General features: G+C 43.8%; 1 protein-coding gene across 2 annotated transcripts in view; it reads left to right on the top strand.

Annotated features, from left to right (window-relative positions):
- Nucleotides 1–2575: 2575 nt before the first annotated feature.
- The window catches only part of edar (ectodysplasin A receptor), a 64536-nt gene continuing 42912 nt past the window's right edge, over nt 2576–24199 (top strand). Inside the window, exons 1-2 of one of the 2 annotated variants that reach the window (XM_042306871.1) lie at nt 2576–2784; nt 23700–23764. In XM_042306871.1, the coding sequence (XP_042162805.1) occupies nt 23714–23764 (51 nt within the window). In that variant the 5' untranslated portion in view covers nt 2576–2784; nt 23700–23713. Of the gene's footprint in view, nt 2785–4616; nt 4882–23699; nt 23765–24199 lie in introns of those variants that run through there. The other variant, XM_042306870.1, reaches the window with a different exon arrangement.

Here is a 24199-nt window from a genome sequence, read left to right as displayed (position 1 = left end):
TTAGTAAAGCTTAAACCAAGTTCATTCACCCATTGGGTCATACAGCTGCATGAGACAAAGACATGGTTCCACCTGCGGTAGTATATATATATATATATATATTTTACCTGGCAAGTCAGTTAAGAACAAATTCTTATTTACAATTACAGTCTACCGGGGAACAGTGGGTTAACTTGTTCAGGGGCAGAATGACAGATTTTTACCTTGTCAGCTCGGGGATTCGATCCAGCAACCTTTCAGTTACTGGCCCAATGCTCTAGGCTACCTGCCGTCCCATATATACCCCAATTTGGGGTGGAATCTCCCCCTTATCTCTAAACATGACATCTTTGTTGCTAGGCAGGAAATAAACTATTCCTTCTCCCTTAACGTGATCTGACCTGACCTTGGCCCCCTTCCTCACTAAACCACATCTCTCCACCCTTATCAGTGCCTGCCAACATGTGATCGTCTTTCCTTCACTCAGTACAATCCAAGTTTAATTGCCTCCACCATATTCATTCCTCCTACAGATAACCATTAACTTCTGGTGTAGGTAGACCCTCCTAGACTATAGCACTCAATATTTCAATAGGATATCTGATAATTAACACTATTCCAAGTTTAGGAGTCAGAACCTAGAACCCATCACTAGCAATACAAAATGTTTTTCTGACATGGGTGCTAATTGAGTGACTGACATAACAAGTGGAAAACTGCTGATGCACTACCAAATTAAAACATTGCACCTTGTGTATTCTACTTTTCAAACTATCTTACTTCCTAAAAAAAAAACATTTGTATTATATTTTTTGGGGGTCGTGGGGCCCCCTAGCAGCGTGTAGTCTACGAATAGGAAGAGGCGGCTGTGTGTGTGTGTTCACCTACACCCCCAGTCAGAGACTTCACATGCCCCGTCTGAAACAGACGATTTGTGTCAACGATTGGACTTTACAGTCACACAAAGACTCACAAATAGAGCCAGATATGGAATGTCATCATCGATATGATGGCCCACCATAAGCAAGCAAGTAAGTTTCTACGTGTGTGTGTAACTAGCCCCTCCCTCTCCTGCCCACATGTTGCGTGTTTCATCTAACCATCCCAAACGCAATTCACCACTGAAAATCTGTGTCTGAGTGTTGTAAAGAAAACAGTTGTGAAGTTGTTATATTTAAAACTGACTGTACATCAATAATGTTACCAATAGGCTAGCCTTCTCTCTTCACCCAATGTCCTTCCACCGTGGAAACTAGGTTAGCTGACACTGCAGTTACCATGGTAACAGAATTTGCTCTCCTGTTGAAGAGTACAGTGGTTAGAGGACAGCATACACCTATGTGTGCGTGTGTGTGTTGTGTGTATGAGGATGTGTATTGACAGGAGAGGATAGAATATGCCCACCTTTACAGAGTACCCATCATGCAAAGCGTCAGGAGCCTGGAACTCCTGTGACTTACATGGATGGCTAAATATAGTTTCAACTTTAAATAGAGAGAAGAAGTCTGCGATATTTGTTTTGGCTTCAGTAGCTAGATAACTTCCTCCTACACCAGCTGTCTTTATTAAAGACCTGATATTGGCCTTATCGCTGTTGGCTTTAGAAGACAGCTGACTGGGGTTCTGTTTGCTCTGGCTGTGGTCCTATGGTAGTAGTAATCTGGAGTAATGTAATATGATAGGTGTTTTCATCCCAGTGAGGCTCTGTTGCTCTTCACTGGTCTCTTTGTTTGTCAGTCTGTCTGTCTGTCGGTCAGTCAGGAAGGAAGGAAGCTGCTCCTGTGAGGATCAGAGATGAGAGGATGAGAGGGCCACCGGGCTCAGAGCTGCCAGAGAGAGAGAGAGGAGTGAGAGGAGAGAGAGCGAAAGAGAGGGGGGGGGCAGAAAGGTATAATTATAGGACTTACAGGAGTTAGCTCTTCAAACACACCTCTCTCTCCTCAGAAGCTCTAAGCACCTCTTTTATCTGCTCTTTCCTGCGGAGGAGCGGAGGGGAAGGGGAGAGGGAGACCGGGCAGAGTAAGGAGAGAAGACAGACAGCGAGACAGAGTGGTGGAGTCTCTTTGGTCAGTTCTCGTGCCTCAGGGAAAGTCCAGGGTTCGGTCCGTCCCAAACAACTGGCGCCAACTGATAAACAAATAAATAAACATCACATCAATAACTCAACACTCATAAACCAGAAGGAACATTTCAAATCTTAGACACATGAACCAGAGTCTGAAGCTTTCATGTTCTTTAAAGGTGCAAAGTATGAAGTTTAACGCTCCCCTTTTATTGGTGGACCAACAACACGGATACCAGATACAAACACAAACCCCTCCTCTCCCTTCCTCTCTCAATTAGCTTGAGGGCACACTGATGAAAGGATAGATGCAGACACATGTGAGTAGATTTATTGAATGGTCTCCGTCTCACCACATCAGTAGCCTAACAGTAGCTAGAATAGGTTAATTCAATAGCCTACCAAGAGGAGATGTATTGTTTGGGGTTCACCTCTAGATGTCGTAGTGGAGTTGTGGAGGCAGATAAATACCATTCGCTACCTGCATCAGGTTGATTCTCATCTTCTAGGGCGGAGAAAATGTATATTTTCCTGTGAGGAGGAGCTACTCTGGATCGCCGGCCATGCACACGGTGGGCTGAAAACAGCAAGATTAACGAAGGATTTGTTTACAGCTGTTTAGATATTGGTGATGCCTGTCAGACGGCTCAATACAGTCTGATCATTAAGCTACAGCAGTCCGCTCAGAGAGATAGGCTACACGCCGCCAGACCTGTCCCGTCTCAACTCCACTCTACACGCAGGTAAAGTGCTTTGGAATGTAAAACGGGATTGCTTGAAGATTTGGGGAAATTCCTGGAGCATTTATGCTGCAGACACATAGATAGCCTACTTAACTGTAATTTTAATTTTCGAAAATAACTGCATGTGTTACATTGTTTGTTGGTCGAAAATGAAGCAAATATTCAGAAAAGTTAGCCACTGTTGTAAAGATATAAATGGGCAAATGTCAAATTATCTACATATTTAAATAGGCCTGTTTATCTGCCTTAAATATTTGATAATATAGCCTAGTAATTGCTCTAAACCGGAGTTTCTTTTTCTTTTTCATACCGGTATTTCAGTTTATATTAGACCTGTAGTTGATTGCGTGATAATAGAGCGCAGTGTGTGAGTGTGTGTGGTCGCTAAGTGGTATGTTGGGAAGTAATAACGTTTAGGGCACCAGGTTTATTACTGATCCATTAGGGATGTAGCCTACCATCGTGGAGGTAATTGTTACATGAAGAGAGCATGGGCTCTTAGTTCACCTCTCATCTCCCGAGAGAGACAGCGGGTTCTGAGACAGCGACGGGTCCTGATCGGTCCCGATCCCGGTGTGTGCTTTACTCTTCTCTCAATCCTCTCCGCATAATTATTTTGACGGTGCCGCCTGGTTTTCGCCCTCCCCGGGCCCTGGGGGAACTCCTGGCCGCAGACAGGCAGCCTAACCCGGGCTCGACATGCTGGGTCCTGACGCTCTCTGAAGTCTGGAGCTTTGAACTACGGCTGCAGCGCTGAGGGTGGAAATCAATCCCTCACTCTGTGTCTCTGCTCTCCGAACCCTCTCCCTCTCCCCACGGCACACCGACGCAGTTTTTCATGTTTGAGGTAGAAAGGATAAATAAAGAAGAAACGTCAGAAAGAAAAAGTGTAAAAAAAGTGTAACTCATCTTCAAAGCTTTAGTATGGCGCCGCAGGATTAAATGGATGAAAGGAAATACTGATCATAATAACAACAAAAGTAGCAATGATAATGTTAATATTTGCGTAGTAATAATTCGGATAGGCTAATAGCTTTTTTAGTAGCAAAGTAAGGAATTTAGCTGTATCACTGAAATTCTGCTGATAACATTTTAAACTTTAAAAAAAGTTAGTTATATATATTTTTTAAAGACATCATATCTTATTTTGAAGGTTTAGAATGTTCTGTACAAGGACAATGGTGACTTGTGCCTGACAAGCCTAGACCTAATAGGCTATATTAAGTTGACAATTTAATGCAGATTTCTGGAGAACAAACACATATCCTGTCTCCAGATACACATAGCAGAAAGTTCTCATTATGTCAGATAATATTAAATTCAAACAATATGTATCCTAATATAGATTCAAATGTAACACTCAAGCTTTTAAGCAGATTCACAGATATCTCCCTGTAAGGTGATTGAGCTCGTCTCAATAGAGGATGTTGAACTCCTTATCCTTAAATGTGTAAATAGATAACCATACGAGCTGACCTGTAACAGATGTTGTTCTAACTTTCAAAATACCCTGTAATCTAAGCAGATCCAATGTCCCTATATTAACATGGTGTGTAATTGAAGGAGTGTATCCTCCATGCATCAATTCACTTTCAGTAATAATTGTGTTATAACCTAATGTGTTTGAGGAGAGAAGAGGGAGAAGGGTCAGAAGGGTCACTGCTCTCTCTCTCTTCTACTGTATGTCTGGCTGTTTGAGGCTAATGAGACGTTGTCAGTCCAGTCCGTCAGACCAAAGCCCAGGGTCCCATAGCCCACTGCTCGGAGTCCACTACTCACTAGAGCCCAGCCCCTCTCCGACCCCTCGACTCTTGTGCTACAGACACCATAACCATCCCACACTAAACACAAATGGACTGACAGACAGATGGTCAGCCGTTCTGCTGTCATGCTAAAGACTAAGGAACAGAGAGACGCAGACCGAAACCGTTTTTCCCACCTGCTAATGAGTTAGACACAGTTAATGGACCCGCCCACCTCAATAACGCTCAATAGATAAAGCATTAGACGAAGGTAATATGGAGAGAGAGACGTTCTGCCTCAGTGGAGGTAAAGAAGAGAGGGATCAGGGAGAGGCGACGATGAAAGACAGATCACGTAAGACAGAAATCAAAGGGACTACTGAGTGGTGTGGCTGGAGGTGTGTGTGTGTGTGTGTGTGTGTGTGTGTTACAACTCCTTTTAATGTGCATTAAGAGTTTGTTTTTCCTGCACTCTGAAAGGGGATAGTCAGTCTGTAATTAAAGCAATCAGAGATGAAGAGAGATGAAGAGACTACACCAGATACACACACACACACACACGCACACACACACACACACACACACACACACACACACACACACACACACACACACACACACACACACACACACACACACACCTACTTGCATGCACACAGTTGTATCAGTACAGCCTTGTGATGATATGAACCTGTTTAATAACTCTGGAGTCTCTCTGAAAACATAGAAACAATCTGATATAAGATTCATCTCCATGAATCATCTGATGTTTATGATGATGCGCCATAAAAAAGAAGAGCAAATATGTTGAGTCAATGTACAATTGTAAGGCAACCAGCTCCAAAATGTTTGTGTGTAAACATTTTGTTGAGCAAACTCACAGCTGGTTGCCTTCCAATTGTACGTTGAATCAACATGTTTTTTTGTTTTTTTTACAGTGTAGTCTTTCAGTAAAGAAATCAAACTCTATCCTTTCAATCCCTTCCGCACCCACCTACACACTTCCAACTGCTGTTAATGCCTGGGTGTATTTTCATGTGTATTTCAATGTGTATTTAATACTTGTGCTGTTTGTTGGCTGCAAAGTGTTTAGTTCTAATGAGAACAAACTGTCTTCAGTACCCAATGTTCTCCCTTCCCCCAGCCCTGTTTATGATGTTTCTGCATGGAGGTTAGTTGTAGTGGTAACATGTGTTTGAGATATGAGAGCATTTGGCAGGTCTGTATGTATTAAAGAGGAATAATTGGCTTTAAAGGAGAAATCCTCCAGTATCTGACTGATTGTGTTTAGGAGTTGTTCATTAGTTGGAAGCAGCAGGATGGTGTGTTGTGTGTGTTCGTACGTTTGTGAGAGAGAGACAGAGAGGAGAGTGCAAAATGTGGAGAGGAAAGTACAGGAGAAAAGGAGAGAAGGCTTTAGAATGGAAAACAGACATTGACTACAGAAGGTTGAGACTAATGCCAAGAGTCCAGCACTTCACTTCATTAAAGTATTTGTTTAATTGTCATCAGAATTAAACCACAGGCATATGAACCACATGCGCTTTGTATTTGTGCATGCACACATATGTGCACACGTGTACTTGTATGTATGCGTGTGTGTGCGCGAATATGCACGCGTCTGTGTGAGAAAGGGTTTAATTGTGTTCTTGGCTTCATCTCCTCCCTGATTGCTTTGTTAGAGAAGCCACATCCTAATCTGACAGAGTCATTATCAACTCACAGTAAATATCCATTACGGGGTTAAACATTCATTTCCGTTGCGTCCTTTAGATGATAGATCACATCTGTTACCACAGAGAGATCAGGGAACGGGGGTTGGGGTTAGAGAGAGATAGGATTCATGTAGAGGAAGGGAGCTTGGGATAAGACCCGGGGTTCATGGTTAGGGATAAAGTTGGGGAACAGAAAAAAACAACAATCAAATCTGTTTACCAGGTTTACAGAAATAACTCCAAAACACATTTTGCTGCATGAACATTAGGATTCACATAGAAAGTTAAACTAGACTGGATATCTTGGATTATTCTGAACATTCTGTCACTTTATGGTTTGAATTCAGGAGATAAAGGTTCTCTAAGTTGACCCATTCTGCATACCCCACCCTACCATGAGACATCCATGTCTTCATCACTGGGAAATAAAAACGGTTGAGTTTGAGATTATTTTAAAGCTTACAAACAGTGTTGTCAAAATATTATATTATTTCTTGAAAATAATGTTTTGAAATTAAAATGTCATCATTTTTAACGTCGAATTAAAAGTGGTCAAAATTGGATTGAATTCAAATAGATTTACCCAAGAGGGAGAGAGAGAAAGATAAGACAGATGCTATCTGAAGACAGCTGTTGTTCTGGCGCTTACCTTGTGTGTGTGTGTGTGTGTGTGTGTGTGTGTGTGTGTGTGTGTGTGTGTGTGTGTGTGTGTGTGTGTTGTGTGTGCGTGTGTGTGTGTGTGTAGAAGATGATTGCCCCTCCTGGGTCTCTAGGGGGATTTTCCAATAAATCAGTCTGTCTGTAGACCAACACTGACAGCCCTGACAGGTCCAGGATCAGTAATGACTTAATAACAGTTAATAGTTATAGATAGTTCTGTCGGGTTAGATCAGATCAAGCGTCAGCTGGCTACTATTCACTCTGCTGTAATGGAAAATGTTTGTTGCATATGACTAATGCTTATGATGACACACAATGGATTGGAGTTATAAAGCACTTTTTCCAACACTCAAAGCATTTTACATTGCTCATTGACGGGTGAGGATACATAATTAATGAAACTGTGTGCCAGGGATGTTACAAGAATACTAGATCACCTTCAATCAACGTGATACTGATAAATACCCATCTGTCGTTGAATACAGCAGCTCAACGTGTTCCATCCTGCTGATTAGTAATGGTTATTGAAGAGAGACGCACAAGTGGTTATTTCCACCCTGCTAACACGAAAAGACTTTTACCATGCCACCATACAGCGGGTGAATGCAAGCATTTCAAGAGACTGTGCCTCAAAACCTAATGTCTACCTGGCCCACCACTCCACCCTGGACTTGAACTGCCTTTACGACCAGGTCCACCTCTACAAGGCAGCAATCCCAACTTTTGCCAGGACCCTGAAGAACGTCACCCTCAACCATAGCCCTAACACCTCATACAGGAGCAACAGAGCAACGGACACCCCGCCCAGACCAGCGAGACACCCTCCCAGACCTGCAAGACCCACTCCGGAAGGACCTGCACCAAGAGAACTCACGCCAAGAAGACCTACACCCAGACCACAGCATCACCAGGCAAACCCCAACCAGCTAAGACTACCCCAAGCAAACCCTGGCCACACAGAATATAGGCCACACCATATCATACCTATGCCCCTTCGGCCCCTGCAGCACAGACCTCAACATGAGAGCAGGACATAATTATGCCCAGACCGTGAGCAGAGCAACAGGCCCAACCTCCACTATTGCACCCGAACAATCCCCATCCTGCGACCTAAGAGGCATGTATCAGATGCTCAACATACTCTGCTCATATCTACTGTGATAGTCCGGGCCTAAACCACACAAAAACAACACTAGACACTATGGAACAGGAAGCTTTTACTATCTCATCCTGAGGTCATCTGCCTTTGGCCTAAAGAGCCAGAACCCTGACTTCATCATAGAAATTGGAAGTACAGACATTGTCATCCTACAAGAAACATGGTATAAGGAGATGGACCCACTGGTTGCCCTCTAGGTTACAGAGTTGGAAGTCCTATCCACCAAACTACCAGGTGTGAAACAGGGAAGAGACTCAGGAGGTATGCTTATTTGCTATAGAGCAGACCTAACCCACTCTATTAAATTAGTCAAAATAGCAACATTTTACATCTGGCTTAAAATTAATAAGGAAATGTCCTCATGTGTGCTACCTATATCCCCCTAATATAATCCTTATACTTTAATAACGATGACAGCTTCTCCATCCTAGAGGGGGAGATCAACAATTTCCAGGCTCAGGGACATGTACTAGTCTGTGGCAACCTAAATGCCAGAACTGGACAAGAACCCGACACCCTCAGCACACAGGGGGACAAAGACCTACCTGGAGGTGACGGCATTCCCTGCCCCATATGCCATCCTAGGCACAACTATGACAACATAACCAACAAAAATGGGTCACAACTCCTGCAGCTCTGTCGGACGCTGTGTATGTACATAGTCAATGGTAGGCTTCGAGGGGGCTCCTATGGTAGTTACATCTATAGCTAATTTCTTGGCAGTAGCACTGTAGACTACTTTATCACTGACCTCAAAACAGAGTCTTCTATGCCATCAAAAGGAACATATAAATTGACATACCAATTAGGATCTGGCTAAAAATACTTGAATCAGTTATAGAACCCATTGTACTTTATGGTTGTGAGGTCTGGGGTCCGCTCACCAACCAAAAATTCAAAAAATGGGACAAATACCAAATTGAGACTCTGCATGCAGAATTCTGCAAAAATATCCTCTGTGTACAACGTAAACCACCAAATGATGCATGCAGAGCAGAATTAGGAAGAGACCCGCTAATTATCAAAATCAAGAAAAGAGCCATTAAATTCTATAACCACCTAAAAGGAAGCGATTCCCAAGCCTTCCATAACAAAACCATCACATACAGAGAAATTAACCCCGGAGAAGAGCCCCCTAAGCAAGCTGGTCCTGGGGCTCTGTTCACAAACACAAACAGACCCCAGAGAACCAAAGGACAGCAACACAATTAGACCCAACCAAATCATGAGAAAACAAGATAATTCCTTGATACATTGGAAAGCATTTACAAAAAAACAGAGCAAACTAGAATGCTATTTGGACAGAGAGTACACAGTGACAGAATACCTGACGAATGTGACTGACCCAAAATTAAGGAAATCTTTGACTATATGCAAACGAAAGGCCGCCAAAAGCAGACCTGGCTCTCAAGAGAAGACAGGCTATGTGCACACTGCCCATAAAATGAGGTGGAAACTGAGCTGCACTTCCTAACCTCTTGCCAAATGTATGACCATATTAGAGACATATATTTCCCTCAGATTACACAGACCCACAAATAATTCAAAAACCAATCCAATTTTGTGTGTGTAATGTTTATTTTACATTTTTTATTGTTTATTTCACTTTTGTTTATTTTCTATTTCACTTGCTTTGGCAATGTAAACATATGTTTCCCATGCCAATAAATTGAAATTGAATGGAGAGAGAAAGAGAGAATGAGTGAGTGAGAGAGTGGATTCTCCACTCCAGCAGTGACCCCTGTATAATTGTGTCCGGAAAGATATCTGTGTGTGAGCGCCTCTGTAAGCTGTGTTGTAACAGGAACTCTGTGGGGTCTAGTAGACTATTATAAGCCATGCCCGAGGTGTCGGTCTGTAGAAAGTATTGATTTGTGCTCGAGGTGTCGGTCTGTAGAAAGTATTGGTTTGTGCCCGAGGTGTCGGTCTGTAGAAAGTATTGGTTTGTGCTCGAGGTGTTGGTCTGTAGAAAGTATTGGTTTGTGCCCGAGATGTCGGTCTGTAGAAAGTATTGGTTTGTGCCCGAGGTGTCGGTCTGTAGAAAGTATTGATTTGTGCCCGAGGTGTCGGTCTGTAGAAAGTATTGATTTGTGCCCGAGGTGTCGGTCTGTAGAAAGTATTGGTTTGTGCTCGAGGTGTTGGTCTGTAGAAAGTATTGGTTTGTGCCCGAGGTGTCGGTCTGTAGAAAGTATTGGTTTGTGCTCGAGGTGTTGGTCTGTAGAAAGTATTGGTTTGTGCCCGAGATGTCGGTCTGTAGAAAGTATTGGTTTGTGCCCGAGGTGTCGGTCTGTAGAAAGTATTGATTTGTGCCCGAGGTGTCGGTCTGTAGAAAGTATTGGTTTGTGCTCGAGGTGTTGGTCTGTAGAAAGTATTGGTTTGTGCCCGAGGTGTCGGTCTGTAGAAAGTATTGGTTTGTGCTCGAGGTGTTGGTCTGTAGAAAGTATTGGTTTGTGCCCGAGGTGTCGGTCTGTAGAAAGTATTGGTTTGTGCCCGAGGTGTCGGTCTGTAGAAAGTATTGGTTTGTGCTCGAGGTGTCGGTCTGTAGAAAGTATTGATTTGTGCTCGAGGTGTCGGTCTGTAGAAAGTATTAGTTTGTGCCCGAGGTGTCGGTCTGTAGAAGGTATTGATTTGTGCCCGAGGTGTCGGTCTGTAGAAAGTATTGGTTTGTGCCCGAGGTGTCGGCCTGTAGAAAGTATTAGTTTGTGCCCGGGATGTGGGTCTGTCAGGCCGTTATTGACACAGATAATGACTCTCAGTGTGTTTATGTGAGATTAACTCTCGTTAGAAGATTAATTCCCCGGGGCCTTGGGAGATTGAGGTTGGCTTTCAAAACAGACATGTCCTAACCGGGAGGACAGAGAGAGAGGGAGGGAGAGGGAAGAAGGATGACAGAGAAGGAGAGAGGGGGGACAGACAGAGGGAGAAGTGGGGGACAGATAGGGAAAGGAAATGAGTGAGAGAGGTGCAGAGAGCGGAAGGGGGAGAGAGAGAAAAGGGAAAGAGTGAGACGGAGCAAGAAGGATAGGGGATAGAGAGAGAGAGATAGAGAAAGAAATGGGGAGAGAAGGGAGAGAGAGATACGCTCTTCAAATAGAGAAGTGCATTCCAGTGTGAGTGTGTTGGGTGTGTGGGGCGCCGGGGACTCGCAGGGGATTGAGGAGCTTGGCTAGAGCCTGATGAAAGCTTCTGGGTGTGTGTGTGCGTGTGTGCTGAATGTGTTCGATTAGTCTGATAATGAGGTCCTCGGGGCAGAGTCGTTTGGCAGCTCTCACTTCCTTTTCAGAAGACAAGTTTTTTCATCAAAACAAAAAGTAACATTTTCTTATCTTTATCCTGAAAGCCCAGCAGTGCCACTGGGTCTCCCACACACACTCACTCACTCACTCACTCACTCACTCACTCACTCACTCACTCACTCACTCACTCACTCACTCACTCACTCTCACACACACACAGGTTGTGGTTCAATTAAGCTAATTTCAGCCCCCAACCGCCTGCTATCACCACTTATCCACCACTCCCCCATCCTGTCTTCTGAAACCATGAAAAAAAGAGGGCATGGACTCAATCTCCCTCTTAAAGTAGTGTAATCAATCTCATCTGTATCTGATTGATTGACAATTTATAGTGTAGGAGTTAGTGGTGAACTCTATCTCTGATTCCCATCAGTTGTTTAAGTGATCGTCAGTGTGTCTCTCAGACACTGCAGTTGAGCTGTCACACAGAGAGAGAGAGAGAAACGTTTCCCGTGTGTGTGTGTGTGTAATACCTGAGTTAGGGTGACACCCGCACCCCTATAGCAGACTAGCTGAACACGTTCTTTCTTTATGGATCATCTGATACAATAACAGCTCCATGAATATAACCATTACACACGCTGCATGGTGCTACATACAGTACACCAACACTACAGTGTACACCAACACTACAGTACACACCAACTCTACAGGACACCACCACTAGAGTACACCAACACTACAGTACACCAACACTACAGTACACCAACACAGCAGTACACACCAACTCTACAGTACACCAACACTACAGTACACCAACACTACAGTACACCAACTCTACAGTACACAACACTACAGTACCAACACACAGTACACACCAACTCTACAGTACACCAACACTACAGTACACCAACACTAGAGTACACCAACACTACAGTACACCAACACTAGAGTACACCAACACTACAGGACACCAACACTACAGTACACCAACACAGCAGTACACACCAACTCTACAGTACACCAACACTACAGTACACCAACACTACAGTACACCAACTCTACAGTACACCAACACTGCAGTACACACCCTCTACACTACAGTACACCAACTCTACAGTACACCAACTCTACAGTACACCAACACTACAGTACACCAACTCTACAGTACACCAACACTGCAGTACACACCCACTCTACAGTACACCAACACTACAGTACACCAACTCTACAGTACACCAACACTACAGTACACACCAACTCTACAGTACACAAACACTACAGTACACCAACACTGCAGTACACTCCAACTCTACAGTACACTCCAACTCTACAGTACACTAACACTACAGTACACCAACATTACAGTACACACCAACTCTACAGTACACCAACACTACAGTACACCAACTCTACAGTACACCAACACTGCAGTACACCAACACTGCAGTACACACAACTCTACACCAACACACCAACTCTACAGTACACCAACACTACAGTACACACCAACACCAACACTACAGTACACCAACACTACAGTACACCAACATTGCAGGACACTCCAACTCTACAGTACACCAACACTGCAGTACACTCCAACACTACAGTACACACCAACTCTACAGTACACCAACACTGCAGTACACCCAACACTACAGTACACACCAACTCTACAGTACACCAACACTACAGTACACCAACTCTACAGTACACTAACACTACAGTACACCAAAATTACAGTACACACCAACTCTACAGTACACCAACTCTACAGTACACCAACACTGCAGTACACCAACACTGCAATACACATCAACTCTACAGTACACCAACACTGCAGTACACACCAACACTACAGTACACCAACACTGCAGTACACTCCAAATCTACAGTACACTAACACTACAGTACACCAAAATTACAGTACACACCAACTCTACAGTACACCAACTCTACAGTACACCAACACTGCAGTACACCAACACTGCAATACACATCAACTCTACAGTACACCAACACTACAGTACACCAACACTGCAGTACACACCAACTCTACAGTACACCAACACTGCAGTACACACACACTCTACAGTACACCAACACTACAGTACACCAACACTACAGTACACACCAACACTACAGTACACACCAACACTACAGTATACACCAACTCTACAGTACACACCAACACTACAGTACACACCAATACTACAGTACACACCTATACTACAGTACACACCAATACTACAGTACACCAACACTACAGTACATATCAACACTACAGTATACACCAACACTACAGTACACCACAGTACACCAACATTGCAGTACACACCAACACTACATTACACCAACAATTCAGTACACTAACACTGCAGTACACCAGCACTACCCTACACACCAACACTATAGTACACACCAACACAACAGTACACACCGACACTACAGTACACTACAGTACACCAACAATGCAGTACACACCAACACTACAGTATACACCAACAATACAGTACGCTACAGTACACCAACACTACAGTACACACCAACACTACAGTACACACCAACAATACAGTACGCCAACAATACAGTACACCAACACTACTGTACACCCCTACAATACAGTACGCCAACACTACAGTACACACCAACAATACAGTACACTACAGTACACCAACACTACAGTACACCAACACTACTGTACACACCAACTCTACAGTACACATCAACTCTACAGTACACCAAAACTACAGTACACACCAACAGTACACACCAACTCTACAGTACACCAACTCTACAGTACACCAACACTGCAGTACACCAACACTGCAATACACATCAACTCTACAGTACACCAACACTGCAGTACACACCAACACTACAGTACACCAACACTGCAGTACACCAACACTGCAATACACATCAACTCTACAGTACACCAACACTGCAGTACACACCAACACTACAGTACACCAACACTGCAGTACACTCCAAATCTACAGTACACTAACACTACAGTACACCAAAATTACAGTACACACCAACTCTACAGTACACCAACACTACAGTACACCAACACTACAGTACACCAACACTGCAGTAACACACACAACTCTACAGTACACCAACTCTACAGTACACCAATACAGTACACACCAACTCTACAGTACACCAACACTACAGTACACCAACACTGCAGTACACACCAACTCTACAGTACACATCAACTCTACAGTACACCAAAACTACAGTACACCAACACTGCAGTACACACCAACTCTACAGTACACCAACACTACAGTACACCAACACTGCAGTACACACCAACTCTACAGTACACCAACACTGCAGTACACCAACACTGCAGTACACATCAAATCTACAGTACACCAACACTACAGTACACCAACACTGCAGTACACACCAACTCTACAGTACACCAACACTGCAGTACACACCAACTCTACAGGACACCACCACTAGAGTACACCAACTCTACAGTACACCAACACTACAGTATACCAACACAGCAGTACACACCAACTCTACAGTACACCAACACTACAGTACACCAACACTACAGTACACCAACTCTACAGTACACCAACACTGCAGTACACACCAACTCTACAGTACACCAACTCTACAGTACACCAATACAGTACACACCAACTCTACAGTACACCAACACTACAGTACACCAACACTGCAGTACACTCCAACAATACAGTACACCAACACTGCAGTACACTCCAACACTACAGTACACACCAACTCTACAGTACACCAACACTACAGTACACCAACACTGCACTACACTCCAACTCTACAGTACACTAACACTACAGTACACCAAAATTACAGTACACACCAACTCTACAGTACACCAACTCTACAGTACACCAACACTGCAGTACACACCAACTCTACAGTACACCAACACTGCAGTACACCAACACTGCAGTACACATCAACTCTACAGTACACCAACTCTACAGTACACACACACTCTACAGTACACCAACACTACAGTACACCAACACTACAGTACACCAACTCTACAGTACACAAACACTGCAGTACACCAACACTGCAATACACATCAACTCTACAGTACACCAACACTACAGTACACCAACACTGCAGTACACACCAACTCTACAGTACACCAACACTGCAGTACACACACACTCTACAGTACACCAACACTACAGTACACCAACACTACAGTACACCAACTCTACAGTACACGAACACTACAGTACACCAACACTACACCAACACTACAGTACACCAACACTACAGTACACCAACACTACAGTACACCAACACTACAGTACACACCAACACTACAGTACACACCAACACTACAGTATACACCAACTCTACAGTACACACCAACACTACAGTACACACCAATGCTACAGTACACACCTATACTACAGTACACACCAATACTACAGTACACCAACACTACAGTACATATCAACACTACAGTATACACCAACACTACAGTACACCACAGTACACCAACATTGCAGTACACACCAACACTACATTACACCAACAATTCAGTACACTAACACTGCAGTACACCAGCACTACCCTACACACCAACACTATAGTACACACCAACACAACAGTACACACCGACACTACAGTACACTACAGTACACCAACAATGCAGTACACACCAACACTACAGTATACACCAACAATACAGTACGCTACAGTACACCAACACTACAGTACACACCAACACTACAGTACACACCAACAATACAGTACGCCAACAATACAGTACACCAACACTACTGTACACCCCTACAATACAGTACGCCAACACTACAGTACACACCAACAATACAGTACACTACAGTACACCAACACTACAGTACACCAACACTACTGTACACACCAACTCTACAGTACACATCAACTCTACAGTACACCAAAACTACAGTACACACCAACAGTACACACCAACACAACAGTACACACCAACACTACAGTACACACCAACACTACAGTACACCAACACTACTGTATACACCAACACTACAGTACACCAACACTACAGTACACCAACACTGCAGTACACACCAACTCTACAGTACACCAACACTGCAGTACACCAACACTGCAGTACACATCAAATCTACAGTACACCAACACTACAGTACACCAACACTGCAGTACACACCAACTCTACAGTACACCAACACTGCAGTACACACCAACTCTACAGTACACCAAACCTTCTTTACACCACCACTAGAGTACACCAACTCTACAGTACACCAACACTACAGTATACCAACACAGCAGTACACACCAACTCTACAGTACACCAACACTACAGTACACCAACACTACAGTACACCAACTCTACAGTACACCAACACTGCAGTACACACCAACTCTACAGTACACCAACTCTACAGTACACCAATACAGTACACACCAACTCTACAGTACACCAACACTACAGTACACCAACACTGCAGTACACTCCAACAATACAGTACACCAACACTGCAGTACACTCCAACACTACAGTACACACCAACTCTACAGTACACCAACACTACAGTACACCAACACTGCACTACACTCCAACTCTACAGTACACTAACACTACAGTACACCAAAACTACAGTACACACCAACTCTACAGTACACCAACTCTACAGTACACCAACACTGCAGTACACACCAACTCTACAGTACACCAACACTGCAGTACACCAACACTGCAGTCACCAACACTGCAGTACATCAACTCTACAGTACACCAACTCTACAGTACACACACACTCTACAGTACACCAACACTACAGTACACCAACACTACAGTACACCAACTCTACAGTACACAAACACTGCAGTACACCAACACTGCAATACACATCAACTCTACAGTACACCAACACTACAGTACACCAACACTGCAGTACACACCAACTCTACAGTACACCAACACTGCAGTACACACACACTCTACAGTACACCAACACTACAGTACACCAACACTACAGTACACCAACTCTACAGTACACGAACACTACAGTACACCAACACTACACCAACACTACAGTACACCAACACTACAGTACACACCAACACTACAGTACACACCAACACTACAGTATACACCAACTCTACAGTACACACCAACACTACAGTACACACCAATACTACAGTACACACCAATACTACAGTACACACCAACACTACAGTACACACCAACACTACAGTACACCAACACTACAGTACACCAACTCTAGAGTACACCCCAACACAACAGTACACACCAACTCTACAGTACACCAACTCTACAGTACACCAACTCTACAGTACACCAAAACTACAGTACACACCAACAGTACACACCAACACAACAGTACACACCAACACTACAGTACACACCAACACTACAGTACACCAACACTACTGTATACACCAACACTACAGTACACCAACACTACAGTACACCAACACTGCAGTACACACCAACTCTACAGTACACCAACACTGCAGTACACCAACACTGCAGTACACATCAACTCTACAGTACACCAACACTACAGTACACCAACACTGCAGTACACACCAACTCTACAGTACACCAACACTACAGTACACCAACACTGCAGTACACACCAACTCTACAGTACACCAACACTACAGTACACCAACACTGCAGTACACATCAAAACACTACAGTACACCAACAACACTACAGTACACCAACACTACAGTACACCAACACTGCAGTACACACCAACTCTACAGTATACCAACACTGCAGTACACACCAACTCTACAGGACACCACCACTAGAGTACACCAACTCTACAGTACACCAACACTACAGTATACCAACACAGCAGTACACACCAACTCTACAGTACACCAACACTACAGTACACCAACACTACAGTACACCAACACTACAGTACACCAACACTACAGTACACCAACACTACAGTACACCAACTCTACAGTACACCAATACAGTACACACCAACTCTACAGTACACCAACTCTACAGTACACCAACACTGCAGTACACTCCAACAATACAGTACACCAACACTGCAGTACACTGCAACACTACAGTACACACCAACTCTACAGTACACCAACACTACAGTACACCAACACTGCACTACACTCCAACTCTACAGTACACTAACACTACAGTACACCAAAATTACAGTACACACCAACTCTACAGTACACCAACTCTACAGTACACCAACACTGCAGTACACACCAACTCTACAGTACACCAACACTGCAGTACACCAACACTGCAGTACACATCAACTCTACAGTACACCAACACTACAGTACACACACACTCTACAGTACACCAACACTACAGTACACCAACACTACAGTACACCAACTCTACAGTACACAAACACTGCAGTACACCAACACTGCAATACACATCAACTCTACAGTACACCAACACTACAGTACACCAACACTGCAGTACACACCAACTCTACAGTACACCAACACTGCAGTACACACACACTCTACAGTACACCAACACTACAGTACACCAACACTACAGTACACCAACTCTACAGTACACCAACACTACAGTACACCAACACTACACCAACACTACAGTACACACCAACACTACAGTACACACCAACACTACAGTATACACCAACTCTACAGTACACACCAACACTACAGTACACACCAATACTACAGTACACACCAATACTACAGTACACACCAACACTACAGTACACACCAACTCTACAGTACACCAACACTGCAGTACACACACACTCTACAGTACACCAGCACTACAGGACACCACCACTAGAGTACACCAACTCTACAGTACACCAACACTACAGTATACCAACACAGCAGTACACACCAACTCTACAGTACACCAACACTACAGTACACCAACACTACAGTACACCAACACTACAGTACACCAACTCTACAGTACACCAACACTGCAGTACACACCAACTCTACAGTACACCAATACAGTACACACCAACTCTACAGTACACCAACACTACAGTACACCAACACTGCAGTACACTCCAACAATACAGTACACCAACACTGCAGTACACTGCAACACTACAGTACACACCAACTCTACAGTACACCAACACTACAGTACACCAACACTGCACTACACTCCAACTCTACAGTACACTAACACTACAGTACACCAAAATTACAGTACACACCAACTCTACAGTACACCAACTCTACAGTACACCAACACTGCAGTACACACCAACTCTACAGTACACCAACACTGCAGTACACCAACACTGCAGTACACATCAACTCTACAGTACACCAACACTACAGTACACACACACTCTACAGTACACCAACACTACAGTACACCAACACTACAGTACACCAACTCTACAGTACACAAACACTGCAGTACACCAACACTGCAATACACATCAACTCTACAGTACACCAACACTACAGTACACCAACACTGCAGTACACACCAACTCTACAGTACACCAACACTGCAGTACACACACACTCTACAGTACACCAACACTACAGTACACCAACACTACAGTACACCAACTCTACAGTACACCAACACTACAGTACACCAACACTACACCAACACTACAGTACACACCAACACTACAGTACACACCAACACTACAGTATACACCAACTCTACAGTACACACCAACACTACAGTACACACCAATACTACAGTACACACCAATACTACAGTACACACCAACACTACAGTACACACCAACACTACAGTACACCAACACTACAGTACACCAACTCTAGAGTACACCCCAACACTACAGTACACACCAACTCTACAGTACACACCAACTCTACAGTACACCAACTCTACAGTACACCAACTCTACAGTACACCAAAACTACAGTACACACCAACAGTACACACCAACACAACAGTACACTCCAACTCTACAGTACACCAACACTGCAGTACACTCCAACACTACAGTACACACCAACTCTACAGTACACCAAAACTACAGTACACCAACATTGCACTACACTCCAACTCTACAGTACACTAACACTACAGTACACCAAAATTACAGTACACACCAACTCTACAGTACACCAACTCTACAGTACACCAACACTGCAGTACACACCAACTCTACAGTACACCAACACTGCAGTACACCAACACTGCAGTACACATCAACTCTACAGTACACCAACACTACAGTACACCAACACTCTACAGTACACAAACACTACAGTACACCAACACTACACCAACTCTACAGTACACCAACACTACAGTACACACCAACACTACAGTACACACCAACACTACAGTACACACCGACACTACAGTACACACCGACACTACAGTACACCAACACTACAGTACACACCAACACTACAGTACACACCGACACTACAGTACACCAACACTACAGTACACACCAACACTACAGTACACACCAACACTACAGTACACACCAACACTACAGTACACACCAACACTACAGTACACACCAACTCTACAGTACACACCAACTCTACAGTATACACCAACACTACAGTACACCACAGTACACCAAAATTGCAGTATACACCAACACTACATTACACCAATACTACAGTACACCAATACTACAGTACACACCAACCCTACAGTATACACCAACACTACAGTACACCAATACTACAGTACACCAACACTACAGTACATATCAACCCTACAGTATACACCAACACTACAGTACACCACAGTACACCAACATTGCAGTACACACCAACACTACATTACACCAACAATTCAGTACACTAACACTGCAGTACACCAGCACTACCCTACACACCAACACTATAGTACACACCAACACAACAGTACACACCGACACTACAGTACACTACAGTACACCAACAATGCAGTACACACCAACAGTACAGTATACACCAACAATACAGTACGCTACAGTACACCAACACTACAGTACACACCAACACTACAGTACACACCAACAATACAGTACGCCAACAATACAGTACACTACAGTACACCAACACTACTGTACACCCCTACAATACAGTACGCCAACACTACAGTACACACCAACAATACAGTACACTACAGTACACCAACACTACAGTACACCAACACTACTGTACACCCCTACAATACAGTACGCCAACACTACAGTACACACCAACAATACAGTACACTACAGTACACCAACACTACAGCCTCTTAATGTCTGTGAAACCACAAATGAAAAGCCTGTCACTTCTCTTTCTCTCAATTCCGTCTCCCTCTTTCAACCTGTTTTTTCTTGCATATGCTGCAATTATCTGTTAGAGACTCCATGAGAAATTTACTTGATAACAATAATTACAGTATGTGTGTGACACAACCTCTCCAATGCAGAGACTGTGTGCCATAGTTACTATTCAAATACATATTCGCAGTGAATATAATGACCCCTATAGACAGGCAGACAGCCTTAAATTGCTGTGAGCTATGGGTCTGAGACAGAATGTCTTACGTGGATTTTCCCATCCGATCCTGGGTTTGTCTAATTAACTTTTTGTTCTGTGTGTTTGTGTAAGAGAGTGCTCTACACTTCCGTTGTACTACATTTACATTTTAGTCATTTAATATACACTCTTATCCTGAGCTAATGTCTTGCTCAAGGGCACATTGACAGGATTTTCACCTAGTTGGCTCAGGGATTCAAACCAGCGACCTTTCGGTTACTGGCCAAACGCTCTTAACAGCTAGACTACTTGCCTCCCATGCCACTAGGGAGGGAGGGAGGGACACACTGAGACACTGACTGACTAGTGGATCATTCTCTTTGGCTGGTGTGGCTCACTTAACACTCTGAATAAGGTACATTCTGAATACGATTGCACGTGCAATGCCAAAAGGCCCGATTTATGATGTTTGTTGTGCAACCATAGTGAATGTGAACAAGCCCAGTAGTCTGTCAGAAAGTTAGCTCTGTTTATGTGTATGCATGCTATGGTTTATAACGGAGGTAAACAGGCAGGTAAACAAGGCAACAGCTCAGTCCTCCTTCTGACTGCAGGGCTGCAGGATTTACTGCCTGCCTGCACACCCACTCTTCAGCACGCCAGCACACACACACATGTATGCACAAACACACACACAGCCTCTGAAGGAAAGAGAGAGAGCACACTAGCTGTGGTGGGAGCAATTAGGCTGCAGTAAAAGTCTGTTTGTTTACATCCAATAATACAACTCCGTTAAAGGTTGCAGTGGGTCATTAATGTGGTGTGTCAGAAAACCTGCACTCTCACAGAATGAGACAAGACTGGATCTGTTTATAAAAGCACTTTAAACTGCACAAATAAACAAACCTGTAACTAAGAATGTCCCTAATGACACAGAGTTTCCCTGAGCCTGGACAGTGTTGAAACTGATCTGAGATCCTGTGTGTTTATTGACCTGCTGTTAATGTCTCTGTTTAACTCCGCTTTACATAGTTGCTGTTTCTGGGGGAAAAGACTCTCTCTCACCAAGGCATCGCCTTCCAATAACACTGACGACATTATTTATACTTTATTGGCACACACGCACACATCCTTTATTAAGAGAAATACAAGCTCACTGTTATTGTAGCGCTTGGAGTGGGCCAATAAAAATCAGTCTCCTGTAGGTAAGGGCTGAGCCTGGCAAACATACACACACAGATGGACGCAATACACACATAGGAACGCACACAACCACACACACACACACGTAGTGTTGCTATAAACAATTAAATCCTTTTCATTGACATTATTCCTTAAATTCATGAACAAAAGGGGATAAATCATGTTTGAAGTTTGGTCACATTTTTGTTTTATATGTTCTTCAATGTACCTGTGAATGCTTGTATACCTCAGTAAGTACAGATCGGAGAGAGAGAGTGTGTTTCCCTGTGACATACAGTGCCTGTATAAGTGTGGTAAATATGTGCTGGCAGAGGAGTTAAAGGGGTTTCTAGATATGTGACAGTAACTAAAGCAAAAGCAAATAGCACAGTCCCTCTAATGACTGTTTACCCATAATACATCTGTGTCAGAGGTTTAACAGGCTGATCCTCTCCTCCTCTGCCAGGCTGCTCTCACCCATTCACACACTCCCTCTCTCTCTCCTCAGTGACCGGGCTTTAATAGAGGAATTGTTAATGATCTCATCACATCAGCAGGGCAGAGGAATAATAACCTGAAGTAGAGAGCAGTATCACACACTCAATGGAGTATAACCCACACGAACTATGAGACATGGTAGGGGTATGAGGCATGGGTTTCAAAATGCATGTACTGTACATCTGACTCTCTTTCTCTCTGGCTCTCTCTCTTCCTCTCTCTTTCTCAGGGGAAGGTGTGAAGATGTTACAGAAAGGAAGTCAGAAAGAGTCTCTCTTCCTCTGTTTGTTATTGGTGAGTATCTCTTAAATTACTCTTCCAATTCCTGTCTCTCTCCTCCTCCCCCTCCTCTCCTCATCCTCGCCCATCTTCAGCAATGAAACAAACTGAGGATAAAGACAACAGTGTAACAGATACACAGACACACTGGCAGAGGTACAGCCAGACTTTAGCAGGTCTTTGCCAGAGGTTGTGAAACATCAAAGGTTTCTCAGTGGAGCTCTAAGAGAGTAGTTATAATCTGGGTCTGGATCGCTCCTCTCTTCCTCTGATGTTGAAACCTGTTGGTTGTGCATATGTGTGTTAGTGAGCATGCGTATCTGTGTTGGCTGTATTCCTAGGAGTTTAACTTCCCTCAGAGCTCAGTTAATGATCCCCACTAAAGCCACTCCTGGGGGGGAGGGACAGGGACAGGGAGAGGGAGAGGGAGAGGTTGAAAGGGAAAGGGAA

The sequence above is a fragment of the Oncorhynchus tshawytscha genome, linkage group LG26, assembly GCF_018296145.1.
Source record: "Oncorhynchus tshawytscha isolate Ot180627B linkage group LG26, Otsh_v2.0, whole genome shotgun sequence".
NCBI lineage: Eukaryota > Metazoa > Chordata > Actinopteri > Salmoniformes > Salmonidae > Oncorhynchus > Oncorhynchus tshawytscha.
This window is presented reverse-complemented; position numbering and strand designations above follow the sequence as displayed.